The following is a 21,266-nucleotide window of genomic DNA, read 5'->3' as shown; positions in this document are numbered from 1 at the left end:
AGGTTCCAGCAGTAGTGAGAAATCTAGAAAGTCCCCAACATGTAGCACTTCCAGTTGATGCATACAGCTATTAGGATTTTATTCACTAAAACTGTAAACCACATAATCCTTATAAAGTTGGAGTTTGTAATTTATCAATGACTCGTACACAAGAACTACCAGTAGTATTGCATTGCTTTCTAATTTTTTGTCATTGTCTTTGTCTCCTACAAATAATGCTGAAGAGACAGAATCTCTCATTGACATCAGCTCTGTTCTTCTACTGATGTCCTTTTGGCACGTAAAGGAACAACAAAACAGTACTACCATTAACATCTGAGAGGAGAACTTCTTCTTCTTCATATATTTAACATGTCTCATAGCAAGTAACCGGAAGGTCCAATAATATAAAGAATACTCCAATAATGAGATCACTCTGGCAAATTGCTGATAACAGTGTAAAAGCATCAGACTCAGTTAATAGCTATCACATCTCCTCGGTAGAAGATTGTTGATTCTAGTCCTATATAAGCACTTGGGCTCACCGACAGAGATGACACTACTGCTGTACTGTTAAGTGTGTTGCTCCATTGATGAGAGATCCCTCTGTCCATAAGGTGAAGGGAAGCTGAAAAAACTCAGGACACTTACAGAAAGAGACAGAGATTATCAGTCTCTTACTCACTGATGCAAATCTAAATAACTCAGCTGCAGCCAGAGGACTAAAATGATAATCAATCTACTAAGAAAGCAAAATCAGGCCCAGTATCCAACCACCTGTACATTGTTCATCCCTGTAATACATGAATCCCTGCTGACAGGTTTATACATGTTGTCACTTCACCACCAGTATTTAATTGAAAACTCTGTAATGTGTTTTGGGTGATTTGTGTGACAAATGTGATCTCAGTTCAAATTTCTTAGCAGATGGCTTTTTAAGATTCAGTTCTGCTTTTATCGTATTTGCAACTGGAGATGTATTGAAATTGGACTGATTTTGCCCGTGAGCTCCTGCATCTTCTCTTATTGGCAGCTAACCCCATTTTTGGTCCTTGGCCAACTTTCTAATGCAGTCCCATGTGTCTCAGAACATATTCTTTGCTCCAAAAGGAAATGTAGCCATAGCCAAATGTAATTAATCAAAAAATAGTTTTCATGATGACTGGCTCAACTTTCCTCTCTCGACATTACCATAATACAATGTTAGTACTGGATATAACGTAGTATGTAATTGTACATGCAGATATTGTTTATAGTAGAGCTATAGGACTGTGGTGCAGAGCTTTAATCATCATCCTGCTGAAGGAGTTTCCATTCGGCTGTACTATCCAGATTCATATCAAAATCCTCTTTCTCCTGCTCTCTTGAAAGCTCTAAGAACACCTGAAATGTGAAAGTTAAAGGAAGGGTCTAATTAATTCCCAGGATTGGAAACAAAGAGCTCCAACAATTTTGTTTTAGATTTAGATCTATTTATCCAAAAGGCACAAAAAGAGGTTGCAATGAAGAGAGAGACATGGCACGAGAAATTGTTTCTGTACTCTAACCCAATGAGATGTGAGCTGTCAGAGGATGACATAATTCTGTTAAGTGGGGAAGAAAAACCAACACAGGACCAAATTCTAACATCAGTTACAACTGAGCAAACTCACTGATAACCATTGTTTTGAAATAACCATCGTTTTTAATGCTTGTACATAGGTGTCATTTGCATCTGAATAGAAATTCCATATCAAATCATAAGGCGTTGCAATAATTATTGTTCTGTGCTTCTGACAGGTACACAGCATAGACAGTGCTGAGATGACAGCCTTTATACCACTTATTGATAACAACTCTCATTTAGGAGGCAGTGCTCCTAGTGCACAGGGCACTGGATGGGGACTCAGGAGACCTGGCTTCAATTTTTGGCCCTGGTTCTGGTTTGCTGGGTGACCTTCGGCAAATCACCTCATTGCTCTGTGCCTCAGTTTCCCCATCTGTAAAATGAGAATAATGATGCTGGCCTCCTTTGTAAGTCACTTTTAAATGTCCTGATGAAAAGTGTGGAGTAAGAGCTAGGGACCATTATTATTTGGACTGATCCCCATACTGACATTCTTTAAAATATGTTGGTTACCAGGTTAAATATGTTCATTTTTACACATTGTATTTTCTTGCTACTGTCTCAGAAATATTATAAACAGCACACTGTACCTGTTCCAAAGTGGACTGAGAAAGGCTGTACTCCTCCAGGTTGAACGTACGTTTAGCTGGACAGAAATGAAAACGCATTAGAAATCTCCCACAAATATATGTTATGACTTTAAATAACAATTCTTCATATGTATAGTGAGTCCTTTTTGTTTAGTTCTCCTCAGACAGGTGCAGAGAACACAGCTGTGCAAGCAACTGTCTAGAAGTGCTCCCAATAGCCTGAAGATATCCATGTTGCAAAGACACCATCTCTGACTGTATGTAACAATGGATGGGGACAGCTGCTTCCCTATTTGGTCAGTCATGAGTGCTCCTCACCACACTGCAAGTCCCCTCAAATTCCTACAAGTTTCCGCAATGGTCCCCAGAAACTTGAGGCTCACAATTCAATGTTTGTGGCTGAAGTCCTTTATGGGCCCTGCACATCTGACATCTCACAGAGTTACAAAACAATCTATGGCCAGCACTGGTTACGCAATACAGTTTAATTTTGGACACGGTCTTGACAGTCAACGAGCATAAGATAGTACTACTCAGCACTGATTAGGCTTCTTCTGGAGTACTGTGTCCAGTTCTGGGCACCCTAGTTTGGTAAAGATCTGGACAAACTGGACTAAGTCCAGAGGAGAATAAAAATTATTAAAGGTCTAGAAAACATGACCTATGAGGAAAAATTGAAAATGCTGGGTTAGTTTTGTCTGGAGAAGAGAAGACAGAGGAGCGAAATGATCACAGCCTTCAAGTACGTAAAAAGTTGTTATAAAGAGGAAGGTGATAAATTGTTCTCCTTATCCACTGAGGACAGGATAAGAAGTAATGGGCTTAAACTGCAGCATGGGAAATTTAGGTAACTGTCAGGGTAGTTAAGCATTGGAACAAATTACCTTGGGAGGTTGTGGAATCTCGATCATTGGAGGTTTTTTAGAACAGGTTAGACAAACACCTGTCAGGCCTGGTCTAGATAATACTTAGTCCTTCCTCAATGCAAGGGACTGGACTAGTGACCTGTCAAGGTCCCTTCCAGTCCTACATTTCTATGATTCTATTATATACAATGCAAAGTTACACTGGAAATAAACCGATCAGAAATATTTTTTCCTCTGCAAAAAACTGAGATGAGAATGATTTCTTTTTACATTTTGGTAAAAATATTTCAGCAGAAAATTTTGACATTTTGATGAATTTCTTTTTAGCCCAATCTATAAAACTTTAGGCCAAAACTGCCTTATTTAGGTGGGTGAGCAGGGGGTGTTGGTATTCTGATGAAAAAAATTAAAAATTGAGGAAAGCAGATACTTTCTGTTAAAAAAAAATTGATGTACAATTTTTGATCAGTCCTGCTGGAAACACTTAGGGTGAAATCCTGGCCCCATTGAACTCAATGGCAAAACTTTCGTTGTATTCAGTGGACCTTAGGATTTTACCTCAAAATTTTGCTATCTGAAGGATTCACTCAAGTTCTCCTGTACATATGGACTAAACGGGGAGAGGGCACTCTGAAACCTTTGGAGGGGAGAGCTAAGGGTAACATTTCTCAGGAAGCTAAGTTCCCTTTTAAAGAGAGAGGGACACATAGACAGACAGACTTAGGCTATTAACTGTTATTGAAAGTTAATGGGACTTAGGTGCTTTTGAAAATTTACTCCAGGTGTCCTGCCTGTAACACATGGACCACCAATACAGACATCTCACCATTCTAGAAACTAGAATCTTTGAATATCAATCTTTTTAGGAAGAAGATCATAATGTCGGGTATTCAGAGCTGATGTCTGATGCTCTGACATCCTTCCAATAAGGCCTGCCTTCCAGAGGCACCCTTCCTGCACTGTCAGAAGCAGCCATTTTAGAGCATCCACAGGACTGCTCAACAGGCCCCAAAGTTGTAGTTCACAGGGCTAGAACCTCAGCTCAGTGTAAACTGCCATAGCTCCATAGACTTTAATGCAGCTAGGCCTATTTACACCCACAGAGGATCTGGCCCAAGCTTTTTTGACAGAAAAAATATATAGCTTAAAATGCGGCTGTATTACGGAGATTCCAACATTTGACAACACCCCTCTTACCTGCCTCCAAATTGAAAAACGCCTGGGACAGAGACTGTACATTTTCCATTGGTATCTTATAGACCATCAAAGAGTGATACCTGAGAGAAGGAATGTGCAGAAGGTGACCAGAATGTTTAAGCAATGATTGGATCATAGTCTATACGTACATGCACCGAGAGAAGATTTCTGATGGCAAACGGCTCTTTAATCTAGCAGACAAAAGCATAACAGTGGTGCTGGAACAATTTGTATAGCGGGGATGCTGAAAGCCATTAAATCAAACTGTAAACCCTGTATATAATGAAAACCACTTCAAGCCAGGGTGCGCTGCAGCATCCACTGCACCCCTAGTTCCAGCACCTATGATAACACATTCCAGTGGTTGAAAGGTGAAGCTAGACACATTCAAAGTAGAAATAAGGTGCACTCTTATGGTGAAGAGGGTAATTAACCACTGGAAAAACTTACCTAGTGATGCCATGGTTTCGTCCTCTCCTGAAATCGTTAAATCAAGACTGGATGTTTGTCTAAAAGTTATGCTTTAGCTCAGCCAGAAGTTACAAGATTGATATAGGAATCAGTGGTAGGAATTTTATTTCCTGTATTATGCAGGAGATCAGACTACGGGCTTCTCTACACTACCTGCCAGATCGGCGGGCAGTGATCGATTCAGCCGGGGTTAATTTATTGCCTCTAGTATAGATGTGATAAATCAACCACTGAGCGCTCTCCTGTCAACTCCGGTACTCCAGCAGAATGAGAAGCGCAAGTGGAGTTGACGGGAAAGCGTCCGTTGTTGACTTACTGCAGTGAAGACATGGCGGGAAGTAGAACTAAGTACGTCGACTTCAGCTATGCTATTCGCGTAGCTGAAGTTGTGCATCTTAGATCAACCCCACACGGTAGTGTAGACAAGCCCTAAGTCAATGGGAGTTTTGCCAATGACTTCAAATGGTCCAGGATTCCACTCTAGATGATCATAATGGTTCTTTCTGATCTTAAAATATATAACTATGGGAAATGGGGTTCTCTCTTGTGAAAACACATACCAGTCATCAGCCTTTCTACTCAGCTTGTATGGCATATCCCTTTCCTTTACCCTTCATCTGTTTTTGTTATTCAGATTGTTAGCTCTTTGGGGTTGGGACTGTATGTTGCGATATAGTACCTAATATATTATGATGTTAACGCAACATCATAAAAATAATTTGTGGGTGGTTATGCATACAAGAGAAGCTTGTCCACTCATAGTAAAATTACTTTGTCATGGAACTTGTATCCTTATTCAAATTAATATCACTGGATTCAGAAGAGAAATATTAGGAAGCTAGGTTTTTTTTGCATTGCAGTCACATAGAGGAAGACTCTAAATGTTGAATGATTTTACAAGGGTCCCATTAAGAGAAAGACGGTTGGTTCCCTGGAGAGTTCATCTTTTTAATTTTACTAGTATGGAATGTCCAACCCCTAAATGGGATATTTAGAAAAAAGTTAAAATAATGGACATCAGCTTGGAAAATATTCCCATAGGTTACATACCTAAATTGGACATCCTAACTTCATTACTGTTTCCTCTGGCCCTGATGATAATTAATACTCATCTTTTTTAATAATCTTCTTGGGCCTATTGCTGTAACCAATTGCCACTCTTTGAAACCATATTCTGGACTGATGAGCAGGAGGTGTTGTAGATGGGCTCAGTTGGTGTCCTACCCTCTCCAGCCTATTATCCCCTGGCTTTGTGGATGCTGGAATTCATACACCTCACACACAAACTCCGATCTCTAAGTTAACCCACTGTTGTGCCGATTGCACGCAAATTCAAATAGCATCCTATGTAACCCCTGCCGCATAGATGCATTTGCATTATCAATAAGGCTCCAGAATTCTTTTAAGTTACCGTTCCTGACATGCTGAAAGTGGGAAGATTCGTGTAATCTCTGCATGGATGAGATCAACTTGTTCTGGGTCCTTCACTTTAATTTCCAACAAGTAACCTTTGCCAAACTTGCTTTTCAGGTACTGAATGGAGCCGATACAGCTGCAGAGGAGAGAAGCACAAAGTGAAACACTCATCAATGGTTCTCACTACTCTCTTTTAGTAATTGCAACCACATGATGTGAAGAAAGTGGTTGAATTCATTAGTTTTTCTATTAGTTCTCTAGGGGAAGGACTGATATTAGCTCAGATTCTTCCTAGGTCTATCCATCTTCTAAGGCAATACATTTACTTTGTGTTTAAGCAACAGTATTCCTTGGAAGGAGCAGTATCTCTGGGCAAAATAAACTGGCAATGTGCAAGCACTTAACAGCAGCTGAATTTTGACAATATATATTTAATGCTGGTCCCTGAATCTTTTTTTAATCCAAAGCTGTATTAACTTTTGACACTTAGGCCTGGTCTACACTGCGGGGGGGGGAGGGAGATCGATCTAAGTTACGCAACTTCAGCTACGTGAATAATGTAGCTGAAGTCAATGTATTTAGATCTACTCACCGCGGTGTCTTCACTGCAGTAAGTTGACTGCTGATGCTCCCTCGTTGACTCCACCTACGCTTCTTGCGCCGGTGGAGTACCGGAGTCGATGGGAGAGCACTCGGCGGTCGATTTATCGTGTCTTCACTAGACGCGATAAATCGACCCCCGCTGGATCAATTGCTCTGGAGGTAAGTGTAGACATGCCCTTATATTTCTCTAATGTATCTGCTGCTGCTTACCGAAGCTTTCCAGACACCATGATGGCCACTCGGTCACACAATGACTCAGCCTCTTGTATATAATGGGTTGTCAAGATGACTCCTTGTTTCTTACTTTTCAATGCAGCACGAACAGCTGTCCTGCAACCAAAAAATACATTTGATTTGCAATGTGTAACTCCTGTGAGTATTTTCCTGCATCACTGCTCTGACTTCCAGAAAAGGCAGAGACATGTAACTTTCCTCCTACAGCTGCCCTTTTACAATAATGAAAGGAGAAACTAATAAGCTAACCAAAATAGCAGAACATACATGATCACTGAACCTTCAAAGTTCAAGGCCATTGGGGTGGAGAGCTAGGGATGACTTGCAGAGAGGAAAGACAGGTGGGTGAGGGGGGAGGAAGGACACAGTGAAAGAAGAGAAGGAGGGTTAGGAACATAATTGCGGCTTGAGCGTAGCTGAAAAAGCAAAGAGACCGAGGCTGGTATGGTCTATTTTGTGCTTAGAAAATGATCACTGATATTTTCAGAGTGATCACAGGCAAATCAGGTGGGAGTCCAGGTTGGGGAAGGGTAGAAGGTCACACTAACAAGGAATCTAAACCTTTAGAATTGAAGTGCTCCTTGTTGGGTTTGCTCATTCCCCTACAAGTAATGATCAGCTACAGCGCAAGGATTGAAATAACGACAAAAAGGTTTCTACGGTTTGTTCTGAAAGCAAGGGCCCTTTGGATATCAGATTATTTTATGAGTGTGAATCAGAGAGAGCGGCCTAGGAGTAACTAAGTCTGGATTGAAAATTCGACCCTCTCTCCGGCTACCACAGGGCTGGATTCTGTCAAAAGAGCTTCGCTCACTTGCGTGGCTCACTAAGAGGTCAGGCAGCATTGCAAAACCTGAGTGCCGGGAATACAAAGGCTGTTCTGCTTCAAAACCTCCCAGGGCACATCACACACCTGACATGCCCCCCAAAACTACACGCCACTTGCTGTGCAGGCTGTACCCCATAACAAGTGTAGTAGGGGGTCCTCTCCTCTGCTGTGAAACTCCATGAGGCCTTCTCCTTCCCTGAGCCTCGAAAGCTGGTCCCTCTCACCAACAGCAGTTGGTCCAATCAAAGATATTATTTCACCCACCTTGTCTCTCTAACAAGCCCGAGGAGCATTCGAACAGCTGGCTTCCATGCTGCCTTCTGGACAGTTAGCCTTACTCACCACACATGATGTTGCCCCATGGGGTCCATTCCAGTCGACAGTTCATCCAAAAGCATCAGCATGGGCCTGCCCAGCAGGCTCAGTGCAAAGCATACCTGATGGGGGAGATCACAAAGTCAGTGGCTTTTACCTTCACTGTGTGCACTGGTCTCATGGGTAGCAACTGCCTTTCACTCAGCACAGTTATAGCTGGAACGGCTCAGGTGGTTTAATGCAGGCACCCCCTTTTTTATAATGTGGCATGCACTTTGAGGGACTGTCAACATGTGGTGAGTGTAACTGGTATGAAGAAAGCAAGCTTTGACTGAATCTGCAGGGAATGGACAGGTCAGGCATGTCAGTGACACATGCTGAGGGGGCTTCTCTCACCCACGACATCTTCACCGTCTACTCAGGCTTCTCCAGTGATTCTGACACTGCACAGTAAGGTGTGACCCGCTCTCTGCTAAAGAAACAATGTGTAACATTTCTTTCTCCTTTTCCAAGATGTTCCAGAGAAGGGTGTGAATTCACTCCTTTTCATAGCCCTGGTCTTTGGAGAACTTCAGATCCAGTTCCAAACTGCATGAATGGTCTGTCTCTCTCTCTCTCTACTGGGCTGATCCAAAACCTCAACCTCAAACGCCCCTGAACTCTAGAGAAGTTCAGATCCAGCGTTTTAGGCTCAGGTCCATCTTTAATTAGAAATCCAGGGCAGGGATGCACCAACTATAGAGCAATGCACAAAAATACAACTTGAGGCAGCTCAGTCCTTTTCACTTGCCATTCCAAAATAAAGAATGATTGAGAGGGATCTTCCTGGAACGGTTCATCCCCTTCTCTAGACACTACTGAACCACCCTTGCCAGGGCTGATTTATCCTTGCCTTATAGATAGGGTTGCTACCTGTCCAGGTTTTCCCAGGATCATTCCTTTTTTGAGATAGCTCTCCTGGAAAACCTGTACACATTGCCAGCTGTCCAGTTTTATAGGCTCAGGATAATTCCAGATGCCACAGTTTTTTGAACCTCTGAGATGACAACTCTACTTACAGAGAGTGCAAAATATTTGCCTTTTGTGTCCTCTAGATGGCACCCAATAGCACTGGCTTAATACCCACAAAGCCAAAAGCATTTTCAGGAAAAAAGATCCCCAAACTTCCTGAAAAGACAACTTGAAGTCTTCCCTCTGAACTCTTCAGGAGGACCCAAGTGGAAACAGCAACTAGGAAGTGATGGGTTTTAGAACATAAATCACAGGAGAGAACGAAATCCACACCTTTCTGCTTATTCCTGCTGGTAGTTTCTTGGCTGGTTTTTGAAGATGCTCCTGAAGTTTCAGAGCATTCACTACCCTGGTGGGGAGAAAAAGTGAAATGAACCCATCAGGCATGTCTCTCCCTATGGAGCCACCTGAGGGGAGACCTGCTCCTTCCTAGCCTTGAACCCCTCTGTCTGTTACATCACAATCATTTCTACAGCCACCCTTGTGATCTCACAAACCATCATCACTCCATCCTCCAGCTCCCTGCCCAATCTTCTCCAGCAACAATGATGTTCTCAGTCACCCATTTACTTTTTAGCATGTTTATTTACTAAAATATAATTGGCTCAAAACCACCCACCCAGCTATCCTTCCTCTTGTGTCCCCTATTTGTCACAGACGCTTGGTGTGTCTTGGAAATTAAAATACGTGCTGTGTGTACTCTAGCAAGCCCTGCTCCTGGGGTTCCTGGACCCTCCTACAGTACAAATAATAACAATAGTAATAACAACAATAACAAACTGATACTAGTTAAAACCAAAAACAACCACAGTCCCTATTTTTCACTATGAAATTTCAAAACCTTGAAATTCTAAAATGTGAACCCCCCTGAAATTCCTATTTTCCTGTAGTCATTAGAAAACATCTCCATTTTTTGCTAAATATAAAAACATTTTTGCTGTTTTTCACACTAGTAGTTCCCATTTCAATGGCCAAAAGCCAAGTGACCAGGCAAACTCCAGCTTTCCCAGCTGGGCCCTATGTGCCCAATGAAATGCCCTAGAGGGATTTTTAAAATGTTCCCTGCTTTCATTTCATTTAACCTGAGCAAGGGGGGAAAGAGCTCCACATTTTCTTCTATGTCATAAGTACACGAATATGATAAAGAAGCTGAACCAGAAACAGCTTTAGACAATCTGGGCGCAGAGGTTGCTAACGGTGATTAAACACAATGTACATCCCTCCACCTGCCATGGAGGCTGGAATCATTTTATTTCTGTACCGTTTGATAGTAACAGCAGCATCTTCTCTCCTCATCCCTTTCACAGCAGCATAAACCTCCAGATGTTCCTGAACAGTAAGATTTGGCCAGAGAGGGTTCTCCTGAGGGCAGTACCCTAGAAAGTCAGTTGTGTCCTCTTCTGGTTGAGAAGCAGCTGCATCCACCCCCTTCATCACCACCTGCACAAACAATCGGCTTATTCTCAGAGGTAGAAGTGTTTCTTCACACTTTTTAAAAACTCTTCTTCAACATGGAATCCTGCAGACCTCACCAAGGGTCCAGCTGAGGGCTCTGCAGGTTTCCACTCTAATATGGCCCCACTACTTCAGCACAGTCAAAAACAGGGAAAGGGAGACAGGGAAAAGAGGTAAAATGCAGTCTCCTTTTTGTAATGCTATGGGGAAGAAGTGAAAGCAATGGGGCTATAAGATTAGGGTTAAACTAATAGGAAGGAATTATTTACCATGTTCATGAAAGGGACCTCGAGAGGTCATCTAATCCAGTTCCCTGCACTCATGGCAGGATTAAGTATTATCTAGACCATTCCTGACAGGTGTTTGTCCAACCTGCTCTTAAAAATCTCCAATGATGGAGATTCCACAGCCTCCCTAGACAATTTATTCCAGTGCTTGACCACCCTGACAGTCAGGAAGTTTTTCCTAATGTCCAGCCTAAACCTCCCTTGCTGCAATTTTAGCCCACTGCTTCTTGTCCTATTCTCAGAGGTTAAGGAGAACAATTTTTCTCCCTCCTCCTTGTAACAATCTTTTATGTACTTGAAAACTGTTATGTCCACCTCAGTCTTCTCTTCTCCAGATTAAACAAACCCAAATTTTTCAATCTTCCTTCATAGCTCATGTTTTCTAGACCTTTAATCATTTTTGTTGCTCTTTTCTGGAATTTCTCTCATTTGTCCACATCTTTCCTGAAATGTGGTGCCCAGAACTGGACACAATACTGCAGTTGAGGCCTAATCAGCACAGAGTAGAGCGGAAAAATTACTTCTCATGTCTTGCTTTCAACATTCCTGCTAATACATCCCAGAAAGATGTTTGCTTTTTTTGCAACAGTGTTACACTGTTGATTCAGATTGTTCTGTATCATCAGGTCCAGGATGTGGACAAATTGGAGAAAGTCCAGAGAAGAGCAACAAAAATGATTAAACACAAATGAATACATCTCAGAACTGTAGCAATTAGGCTGCAGCACCCAAATCCAACAAGCTTTTCCCACTGTGTAAGACAATGTTTGGAAATTAAGGCTGCACGACTTTGATGTCATTACTGCAAACTTATTGTTGTTTATTGTACGTTTCAAACTCTTAGGGTAAAATCCTGGCCCAGCTGGGTATGTGTACACTGCATCTGGAAGCGAGCTTCCCAATTGGGTCCACAGACCTTGTGTTATCAGGGCCCACGCTAGCATGCTAACAATAGCTGTGTAGATGTTATTTTGATGTTGCGGCTCAGGCTGGAACTCAGGCAACCTCCCGGCTTCTTTTAGTGCTCTAGCCTGAGTCCCGCAAGCGTGAGTCTGTTGGCATGGGCTGGGAGGCTTGCTTCTAGATGCAGTGTAGATATACCTATTGAAGTCAATAGATCTACTGCCATTGATTTCAATAGGATCAGGATATAACCCTGGAGTTTTCAGCTTTCAGTTAGCATTCAGAATAGACAATTCTCCTTCTCCTCTTTCCCAGGTTTTGCCTACCTGTCCAGCAGTTAGGGACGTGTCTCCAATGATCACCTTTAGAGTTGTGCTTTTGCCAGCCCCATTGGGTCCAAGTAGCCCGAAAACCTCACCTAGAATAAAATGGACAGATGAGTACCATCTACTGGAACTGCTAGCAACTGTGCGTCACTACAAAAGAGAGGGAACAGAACCAGGGAAATCTAACATTTTTGCAAAGAGTTGCAGCTATTTTTCTTTACTGGACTAGTGTCTCATGCAAATGTTTTGGAATATTGTGTAGAAGGCTTTTATGTTTCCTGAAATTGATACACTTGATGGTCTGCCATTTGTGCTGGTGATACAAATAGATGTGTTCAAATCTCTGAGCTGGTGATGAGATAGAGAAGCATTCCTGGGTCACTGATTTAAATTCCACCTGGGTTGGTAGTGACTGAAGTTCTCTACCATCTGATGCTTGTTCAGTGGCCATTGTAAACTCAGCTGATAGTGCCAGTCAAATCCTTATGATCAGATTCCAGTCACAGTTACACCTGCATATGTCTGGAGAAGTCTACAAAATTTAAAAGACTCACCAGCATAAATGAAATCAGAATATGGCCTCCAGTATTGAGGTGTCTATATCATAAAATCAACCATTACTATTTACATAAATATTGGCAATATTAACAGAGAGATGGAGGACTGCCAGAGATTACACACCCATCTAATTCCATAGGTTAGGTTTGAGAAAAATTAGCCAGGTAATGCGAGGACACTTGCAACAAGCCCCTACCCAAAATTACTTGATTTGTCATGCTTGGTGCCTGTGATCAATAGAAGACTTCAGTCACCAGTGATGTTAATCCAGTAACTTTCACAAGCTCTAAATATTCTATTAAACAAAATGCATAACAATTGTTTTAAAAACCTCTAGTGATATACTTGTTTGTTCTGACCTTTTTTAACGCAAAAGGAGACATTTCTTGTGGCGACTTTCTTCCTTTTCTTAAAAATGGAGCTGGCCTTCTTGTCTTTGTATTCCTTGCGTAGACTGTTGACGCTAAGGATTGGTCTCTATGGAACAAAAGCAAATCACCATCACTTTGATAAAATATATGGATGTAGCAGATATGGCCCAATCTGAGAAATGAATGAAAGATGATCAAGAAAACTGTTCCTTAGAATTCATTTGGTATCACAAACCCTCCTCACTCCCTTCCTCTGTTGACATTTTAAAATTTCTAGTTGACTATTGTTAACTATGTGGACTTGTGCATTTATTAAGCACAATCTGAGAAGCAGCTATCTATTGCTCAACACCCAGCTCTGAAAATGCACATGGTAAGAAAAAGTTGGGTGTTTCTTAGGCTTCTGTGGTTGGTGGCCTTATCAATGAAAAATCATTTATGAACATCACTTGTCAATAGAGTCATTCAGGAATTTTCTGCTGGAATGATTTTCTGGCAAATATGCAATTTTTTTCTTGGTAAGGGATCCTCTTTTCCAGGCAGCGCTGCTTGTGACTATGGCTGGTTGAAAATTTTCCATCTAAACTTCTTTTCGATGGCAAGTTGGGCTTTCAGATAAATTAAAACTTTCATAGAAAGTGTCTGATTTCCTTGAATATTTTCAATTTTTCATTGGAAAACTGGAAACCAAATAATTTTTGTTTTTTGGATGAAAATTGTTGTTTGACAAAAAGTTGAATTTATCTGCAAAAAATCCCATTTCCCAACTAGCTCTGCTTGTAACACCAAGTGCCTGTTAAATGTTTTCCAGTGTCCAGGGCCAGCTTTAAACACAAAGCAGCTTGAGGCACCGCCCAGACTCTGCCAATTCACAGGCTGCCCTGCTCTTCCTATCTGGCATTAGGATGGAGCCACCATCTCTTCTCCCTGCCAGTGACATCAGCCAGAGGAAAATATGTGAGAAACTCTCTTAGCTTGTGTTTTCCCCATGACCAGGAGGTATTTTTGCATAAGAAGTCTTGAGTAAGATTAAGCAGCTCCCTTGTGCTCTGGCTCTAGGGTGAAGACAGGGAAGACTCACATAGCATAAGCATAATGCAGAAATGGATGGTTTTACTACAAAATGAAATATATAAAGAGCTAGCATTTAACTGTACTGTGCCTTTCGTGGATCAGAATGAAGGCTTGGTGAAGATTAATCAGATTTAAAGTCAGGCTAATTGCTATGCATTACGCTGTAGTTTACAACTACATCAGCAAGTGTTTTATTACAGAAGTCTAAAAAATTTAAAAGTATAAATGAAATCAGAATGTGGTCCCTAGTATTCAGGGGTCTACATCACAAAGCCAATCATTACTCTTTGCTTTAATATTGGTAATCTTAATAGAGAGATGAAGGAGCGCCAGAGATTAAACACTCATCTAATTCCGTTTGATATCAGGTTTGATAGCAATTGGCAGAGTAATGTGGGGAGATGTGCAGTGTGCCTCTACCCAAATAATGTATCGTCATTATTTAGGTTGGACATTAGGAAAAACTTCGTAAGTGTCAGGGTAGTTAAGCACTGGAACAAATTGCCTAGGGAGGCTGTGGAATCTCTTTCATTGGTGGTTTTAAAGAACAGGTTAGACAAACACCTGTCAGGAATGGTCTAGTTATTACACAATCCTACCTTGCGCACAGACTAGATGATCTATTGAGGTCCCTACCAGTCCTACATTTCTATGATTTCGTGTTGGATGCACATTCTCCTTATTCATTTTTACCTCTTCCTGGTTCTGACAGGTCATTACACTCCTGGATCTCATTCTTTCAGCTTGAACATCTTCATCTTCTCCTTCAGATTCTTCAGGGTTTTGGCGGAAGATCTCTTTCCTTGGAGAAATTCTACAGAGACAAGAAACCAAACTCCGTGTTCTTGAAGCATATGGTACAGAGGCAGATTTCGACCATGTAGCTCCTGTGTCATGAACACCTGATCTATTCAGCCCAAAGCTCAATTCAATTTGTATAGATTCTGTTTTGCACAGACCTGAAGATTGGATCCTCTCTCGTAGTTTTTCTTCCATATTTCCACTCCAGACATCGCAGAATGAAAATAAAAATAATACAGTGCAGGTATGGCTGGAAAATAAGCAAAAGACAATGGGTGAAATGCCTGGATCCACTGATGTCAATGGCGAAACTCCGATTTACTTCAGTGGAGCCAGGGATTTTATCCAAATACTTCTTTTCAAATTTCAGATTTTAGCATCCAATGTGAAGATAAACGGAGTGCAAAAAAAGACAGAGGCATGGTCTAGTGACTGGAGCACAGGACAGAGCAGGAACAACCCAGATCTAATACTGGCTCTTACATTGACTCTGTTGTCTTGCCAGAGAGAGCGTGAAGATGGATTATAGCTCAGTGGTTAAGGCGCTCACTTGAGAGGTGAAATCAGTTCTACCAAGGATGGAGAAATGGAGAGAGTGGAGGGAAGAAGGAAGGAGGAGGATGCTATGATGCAGGAGTGTGGGGAGAGCCTTCAGGGAGTGGCAGATGCACAAGGGTACTCAAGCCCACAAGAGAAAAATGCCGTGAAGGTAACACTTGTACTGCCCCCCTCAGGTAGCTGGAATGGATGGCCCCTCTTTACCAGTGAGATATTGAGCCCTCTCAATTCCCCCTGAAGTCAATGGGGGGTCGAAAGGGCTCAGCACATCACAGGACTGGGCAGAGCATCTTTTCTTTTCTTTTTTTAAATCTCAGAGCAGCAGTGTGAGAAATTTTCTGCAACAAAACTCCATTCAGCAAGAGGAGGGAGTTGAAAACAGGAAAACTTCACATCATCTTGGAAATGGAAATTTGTTCTTACTGCCAGGCTAACTAGCAAGTGGACTCTGCTCAGCATCACTTCTTGATCATCTTCCCAGGGGGGAAATAAATGGTCTGATGACACCTGCATAAGGATAAAACAATTTACAGATTAGAAACAGTAACATTTTCCAGTTTAGAGTAAAAGTGAAAGCCTACATCCTTTGAATGTAAGATAAGATTGAATTTATCCCTCTGAGTTTAAACACATATAAGCTCTCCGCAATGCTTATGGTATTGTTAGAGAGAGTGTACGGGACCTTCCTAGACCTCTGTTTCAAAGGGGCTTTACAGTTTATCATCTGGCTGCACAATTACTCAGCACTTCATTGGTTTGGCATGATTGGACTCACTCCTATAACTCAATGAGAGATCAAGGTGATGCATCTCTGAGCCTCCCGCTTCCACCACATCCTCCATCTTCTCTTCTATCTTGCCCCCCTTGCTTCCTGTTTTCCTCCCACCACCTTTATGTTCTCCCTTCTTCCTCCCACATCCATCTCCTACCTTTTCTTACCCTCACTAGACCCTCATCCTACCTTCCACTGCTCCTTTGCCTTCTTTTTCTTGCATCCGGCAACCCTTCTCCAAGCCTTGCTTTTCACTTTCATTCACTGCCATCACCTCCATCCACTCTGCCAGTCTCTTCACCTCTAACTTCCCCCATCCCCAGCTTACCCTCTCTCCTGATTTCTCTGGAATGCCCATCATCCACAGTTCCTTTACCTCCCTCCATCTCTATCTGCAGCTGCCCTCTAATGGTGGCACTCTTCCCACAGCCCTTGCCCAGTGTCATCTCCAAAGAACCATCATAGGGCCACTAGATTTCTCCTCTCCTGCTATTTTCAACCCTTCTCCAAATCTCAATTCTCCTCCTGCCTCATTCTTCTCTAGGTAGATGTGACCTACTGCCTCCGTGACTCCTCCCCATTCATCTTCCTCTTCCAGACTGATTTCTGGCTCACCCTTCCTCTCATTACAGTCCCTCTCATACTCCACTTCCATATTGACCCCTTGTAAAACAACCTGTGCAGCTCCTTAGACAGCTGGCTCCTTGGCTTCACCTCCTTGTTTCCTCTGCACCACACTTTCACCAGCCTACTACAGTCTTTGGCATAGGGCTTACATATGGGGAGAGTGCTCAGAGATACAAAATACTACCACAGAGCCATTTCCGAAGAGAGGCTGAGCATCTGCAAATTCCCACTGCAGTCAAGAGGAATTAAAGATGCTCAGCACCGCTTAGGATTTGGCCTGCATATTTGGATCCATCTTCTCAGTGAATAGCTGCAGTGCTACATCCATCATAGGCTATTTGGATCAATACTTTGTCATGCAGGTAATTTTCTGGAGATGCAAAGTGGCATTTCATAGTGCAGTACAGCTGGGAATTTTGGTAACTATTACTGATAGGAATCATTGCACTGGTTTGAAATTTTAACCCAAGGCTCAGGTCATGGTACATATCTAGCAAGACTACACCTGGCAATGTGCTACAAACAATTCATCTGACCTCCTTGGTTTTTTTTAGGTTTTGCTGCAACTTTTTCAAATTAAAACTAGAAAAAAGTGTATTATGCTGGAGTTTGTTATGTTCTGCACGCACCTGCACAATTATTCTCATACAGCCAGCTAACGTATAGAAAGGAATCAATGCAGTGAGGATGGTCGTGATGAAGTTCACATGGATTATATAATAAATTCCATTAAGCACGAAAGAAACCTAGAAAGCCATAATAAAAAAAAACAAAAAAACCAAAGGCAACACACCCATTAGTCCGCTTTAAGAGAAAATTATATATATAATTTTGCTTCTCTGAAGATATCAGCTTGAGAGCATTTCCCCAGTGAGCATGCTCCAACCACAGGTATCTTAGCAGTTATGGAATGTCCTGCTCAGATGCTAGACAAGTGGGAAGCAGGAGCTCCTCTTAACCTCTGAATCTGAAATCCAAAGCAAGATCCAGGTCCAAATTTTGAAATTGGCACCTGTCTTTATAAGAAGCTGAAGAAAACTCCAGGATGAAATCCCCACTTATGTCCTCTGAATTTTTTCTGCTTGATCCATCTGTAATTGCCACTATGATAAAATCCGACCTTCAATGACACTATAACTCCCCTCAAACCTTTCATGTACTTACAAATATAAAGATAAAAGCCCAAAGGTCACTGTAGCTTTTCTTTTTGCGAAAAGCAAAAGAGATCACATAAGTGAGGATGACAATGGATGCTGCGTAGCCAAATATAGACACAACCTGAATGGAGAGAATCAGAATGAGCATCATGCCAACACACACAATATGCAACACAAATTTAGAGGATAAAAATGGTATCACAGACATTTTTGACGGAACATTTGTGCTACCTAACCTTAACCAAAGTGGAATTGGAGCTGGGAAACGATGCTACTGTAGTGAACACCGCTTCCTTGCGAACTGAAAACTCAGTAACATGCTAAGACTGGACTGCTATTTCTCCCTTCTGAGCATGTATGTTGAATTTTGTGCTGAAAAAAGTGACAAACTTATGGTAATGTGCAGTGTAAAATCAGGCAAACATAGCCAGGTGATGGGCACATTTCTCCCTCCGTCTATCCTGACACAGCATAGTGCTCCTGTAGAACACCCTTGCTGTAATTCTATTACTGAGATTCTCCAGAAAAAGACGGCCAATTTGACAACTTTTTTGACAAAATGAGGTGGCATGGATTTCTTAGGGTGTTAAACCTTTCTCTTAGGTCAGCACTTGCTATATCCATCAATGAATCCATCCTCCCAAAGTTCAGAATAGAAAACAGGTGCTCTGATACAAGGATGGTGAAGGATATGTAAGAGCCTAGAGTATTTGGATAACATTAAAAAAAGTCAGGCCTCAATTTCCCCCTGTTATTTTATTCTTGAAGATGAATTTTCAACATAGTTTATTAAAAGGAAATTTACCATAGGTAAGGCTAATAATCCAGGAGTCAGACTAATTTTATAATTAATTAAAAACATAATCCCAGTCATTGTGAAGAGAAGAGCACAGCAGAGAGGAATGTCCACCAGAGCCTGGCCACACCAATATGCTGAAGGGAACATGCCTGAAGTCCACAACTGGGAGTGAGCTTTTATCTAGGAAAGGAAATGGAAAGGAAAGCGAAGGCATTCACTCAATTGTCAAATAATTACATTGAACAAGGTGGAATGGGAAATACATTCTGGAAAAATAGATATTAAAAATAAAAATACTTGTTTAGAATTCTGTTACGGGAGGGGATACGAGTTTGGATAATCCAAAGTATGGCCCCAATATTGCAAACACTTCCTTAGCTTTGACTGCATATATAGTCTCACTGAAATCAATCTTACAACTCACATGCTCACATGAAGTGTTTGTAGGATTAGGACCAACGGGAGAAGTCAGAGGAACAACGTGAATGCGCGCGCGCGCACATACACATTTTTCCAATTGGGAAACAACACTGATGTGGTTGGATTTCTCACCAGATCTTTACAAGATGTGAAAAAGTGATGTTCTATTGTTAAAAACAAGAAACACAGCAGATATGACATTTACTTTTACCTACCCAAAGTATCCATTCTTACCTTGTAATCACCTATGCTGCTCATTGCAAAGTGAGGTGCCAAACCAGAAGCTAAAATAGACATGAAAAGAATGGAATGCCAAAGTAACCTCACTCTGTACTCAGATGGCATCTAAAAAACAGTAAGCAAAAATGGCTATATGCTTTCATATAACGGCCATGGGTGGTTATGTAATGCCTATAAATAATAACAGAATAGATTTTAAATAATGTCAACATACAGCCAAAGAAACGAAAGCATCCTAGTTGCTTTACAAACGTCTGGCTTGAAGTTGCATTTGCAGAGGCATCATGTCTATGCAACCTCAAAGCACCCCTTTTTGTAAGGCATCCAGAGAAGTGACAGCCAATGCCACTTCTCTACAGACTGACCCTGGAATGTTGCATTCAGTTTTGGATGCCACAATACAGGGGGATAGAGACAAATGTCAAGAAGAATAAAAATGATTAGGGGACTGAAAGAACCCATCTCTTGGGAAATAATTACCCTCCCTTCCACCCTAGAATCCACACACACTCCAGCAGAAATTTCCCAAGAGGCGGCTAATGTACATAGAGATGGAATGGCCATTCATCTCCCCAGACTTGGCAAATCATTAGAAAATGTACAGGTGGAAACATTTTGGCACTGGCTGGGGTAGAGATGGGAATGGCTTGACTTAAAGGCTTGTCCCACACTGTCTGGATAACAATCTAGCAGTTCTTTTCTAGCTCTAATTTCTATGAAAACATAAAGGTATTATCACATGTAAAACACAGATTTGCATTTGTAAGGAATGATGTGTACAGTTTGGGTCCCCTCATCTCAAGGAATATATAACAGCACAGACTGAAAATTCAACAAAAAGACAAGATGATGACAAGAATGTCTGGAAGGGACTTAATGTACGCATGACTAGAGAATGAAAGAGCTAGCGTCATTTAGCTTGGAAAAGAGAACAAGTGAAAGGGACCTCAAATTATATAAAAGAGAGAACATGGGGACACGTAGTGGTGAATGGTATAGGTTCAGAAGTGACTGGTGGCTACGGCTGCCTCCATTTTTGGGTGCTCACCTTGAGACCCTTTAAAGAGGCCTAATTTTCAGAGGGTGAGTGCTCAGCACTGTCTGAAAATCAGGCTTTTTTAAGGGTTCTCAAGTTGGGCATCCAAAAATTGAGGTTTCCAAAATAACAAATCACTTTTGAAAATCTTGGGCAGAATGTCAAATACATACCATAGGGGGCATCCTAGTCGTGACTTGAATATGCCTAGTGGAATTTAAGTTTCTTAGTAATGCATTGCTAATGATGTTCATAAGCACTGGAAAGCAATTGATTCTCTTGGCATGGCACATCATTGAAAATCTGAAATGCTGAAGAAATGAAAGATTAGTCAGTCTTCGCTCTAAAAACTAGACTTTAGCTAGCTGAGGAAATTGGATTGAAAAAAGCAGAGGGGTAAATTTTGGCCCATTTATTCCATCAGTGTAAGTGAGCACAGAATTTGGCCCAGATTTTTACAGTTAAAAATCCCCATATCTCTAGTATTGTTGTATGCTGACCTTGCTCCATGAAATTTTTATGATACCTGCTACATTTGCTAGCTTAAAACCCAAACAAGGATTTTTAAAAACGTATTATTCTTCAACTTGCTTTTCTAACAAAACCCTCTTTAATCTATTTTTTGAGGCAGAGACCTTTTTCTTTGTATTATTATAGAAAATGTCATGTGCATTCATAATACCATATAAATTAGAGATGAGCATAAACCAACACCTTTACCTAGATGTTGCCAAAGTTTGGATGTAAGCTCTAGATCTGGATTTC

General features: G+C 41.5%; 1 protein-coding gene across 2 annotated transcripts in view; it reads right to left on the bottom strand.

Annotated features, from left to right (window-relative positions):
* Positions 1 to 993: 993 nt before the first annotated feature.
* The window catches only part of ABCA6 (ATP binding cassette subfamily A member 6), a 58,011-nt gene continuing 37,738 nt past the window's right edge, over positions 994 to 21,266 (bottom strand). For both annotated transcript variants that reach the window (XM_043496428.1, XM_043496429.1), the window contains 18 exons: positions 20,675 to 20,812; positions 19,460 to 19,570; positions 18,812 to 18,985; positions 18,014 to 18,127; positions 17,479 to 17,595; positions 15,874 to 15,957; positions 15,051 to 15,142; positions 14,785 to 14,905; positions 13,006 to 13,123; positions 12,089 to 12,180; positions 10,379 to 10,557; positions 9,391 to 9,466; positions 8,134 to 8,228; positions 6,939 to 7,058; positions 6,121 to 6,261; positions 4,239 to 4,318; positions 2,176 to 2,231; positions 994 to 1,362 (listed from right to left, as the gene is read on the bottom strand). In XM_043496428.1, the coding sequence (XP_043352363.1) occupies positions 1,264 to 1,362; positions 2,176 to 2,231; positions 4,239 to 4,318; positions 6,121 to 6,261; positions 6,939 to 7,058; positions 8,134 to 8,228; positions 9,391 to 9,466; positions 10,379 to 10,557; positions 12,089 to 12,180; positions 13,006 to 13,123; positions 14,785 to 14,905; positions 15,051 to 15,142; positions 15,874 to 15,957; positions 17,479 to 17,595; positions 18,014 to 18,127; positions 18,812 to 18,985; positions 19,460 to 19,570; positions 20,675 to 20,812 (2,007 nt within the window). In that variant the 3' untranslated portion in view covers positions 994 to 1,263. The remainder of the gene's footprint in view (positions 1,363 to 2,175; positions 2,232 to 4,238; positions 4,319 to 6,120; positions 6,262 to 6,938; positions 7,059 to 8,133; positions 8,229 to 9,390; positions 9,467 to 10,378; positions 10,558 to 12,088; positions 12,181 to 13,005; positions 13,124 to 14,784; positions 14,906 to 15,050; positions 15,143 to 15,873; positions 15,958 to 17,478; positions 17,596 to 18,013; positions 18,128 to 18,811; positions 18,986 to 19,459; positions 19,571 to 20,674; positions 20,813 to 21,266) is intronic.

This window comes from Dermochelys coriacea, chromosome 14 (genome assembly GCF_009764565.3).
Source record: "Dermochelys coriacea isolate rDerCor1 chromosome 14, rDerCor1.pri.v4, whole genome shotgun sequence".
NCBI classification, from domain to species: Eukaryota; Metazoa; Chordata; order Testudines; family Dermochelyidae; genus Dermochelys; species Dermochelys coriacea.
The sequence above is the reverse complement of the archived record's forward strand: the minus strand, read 5'-3'. Positions and strand labels throughout refer to the sequence as shown.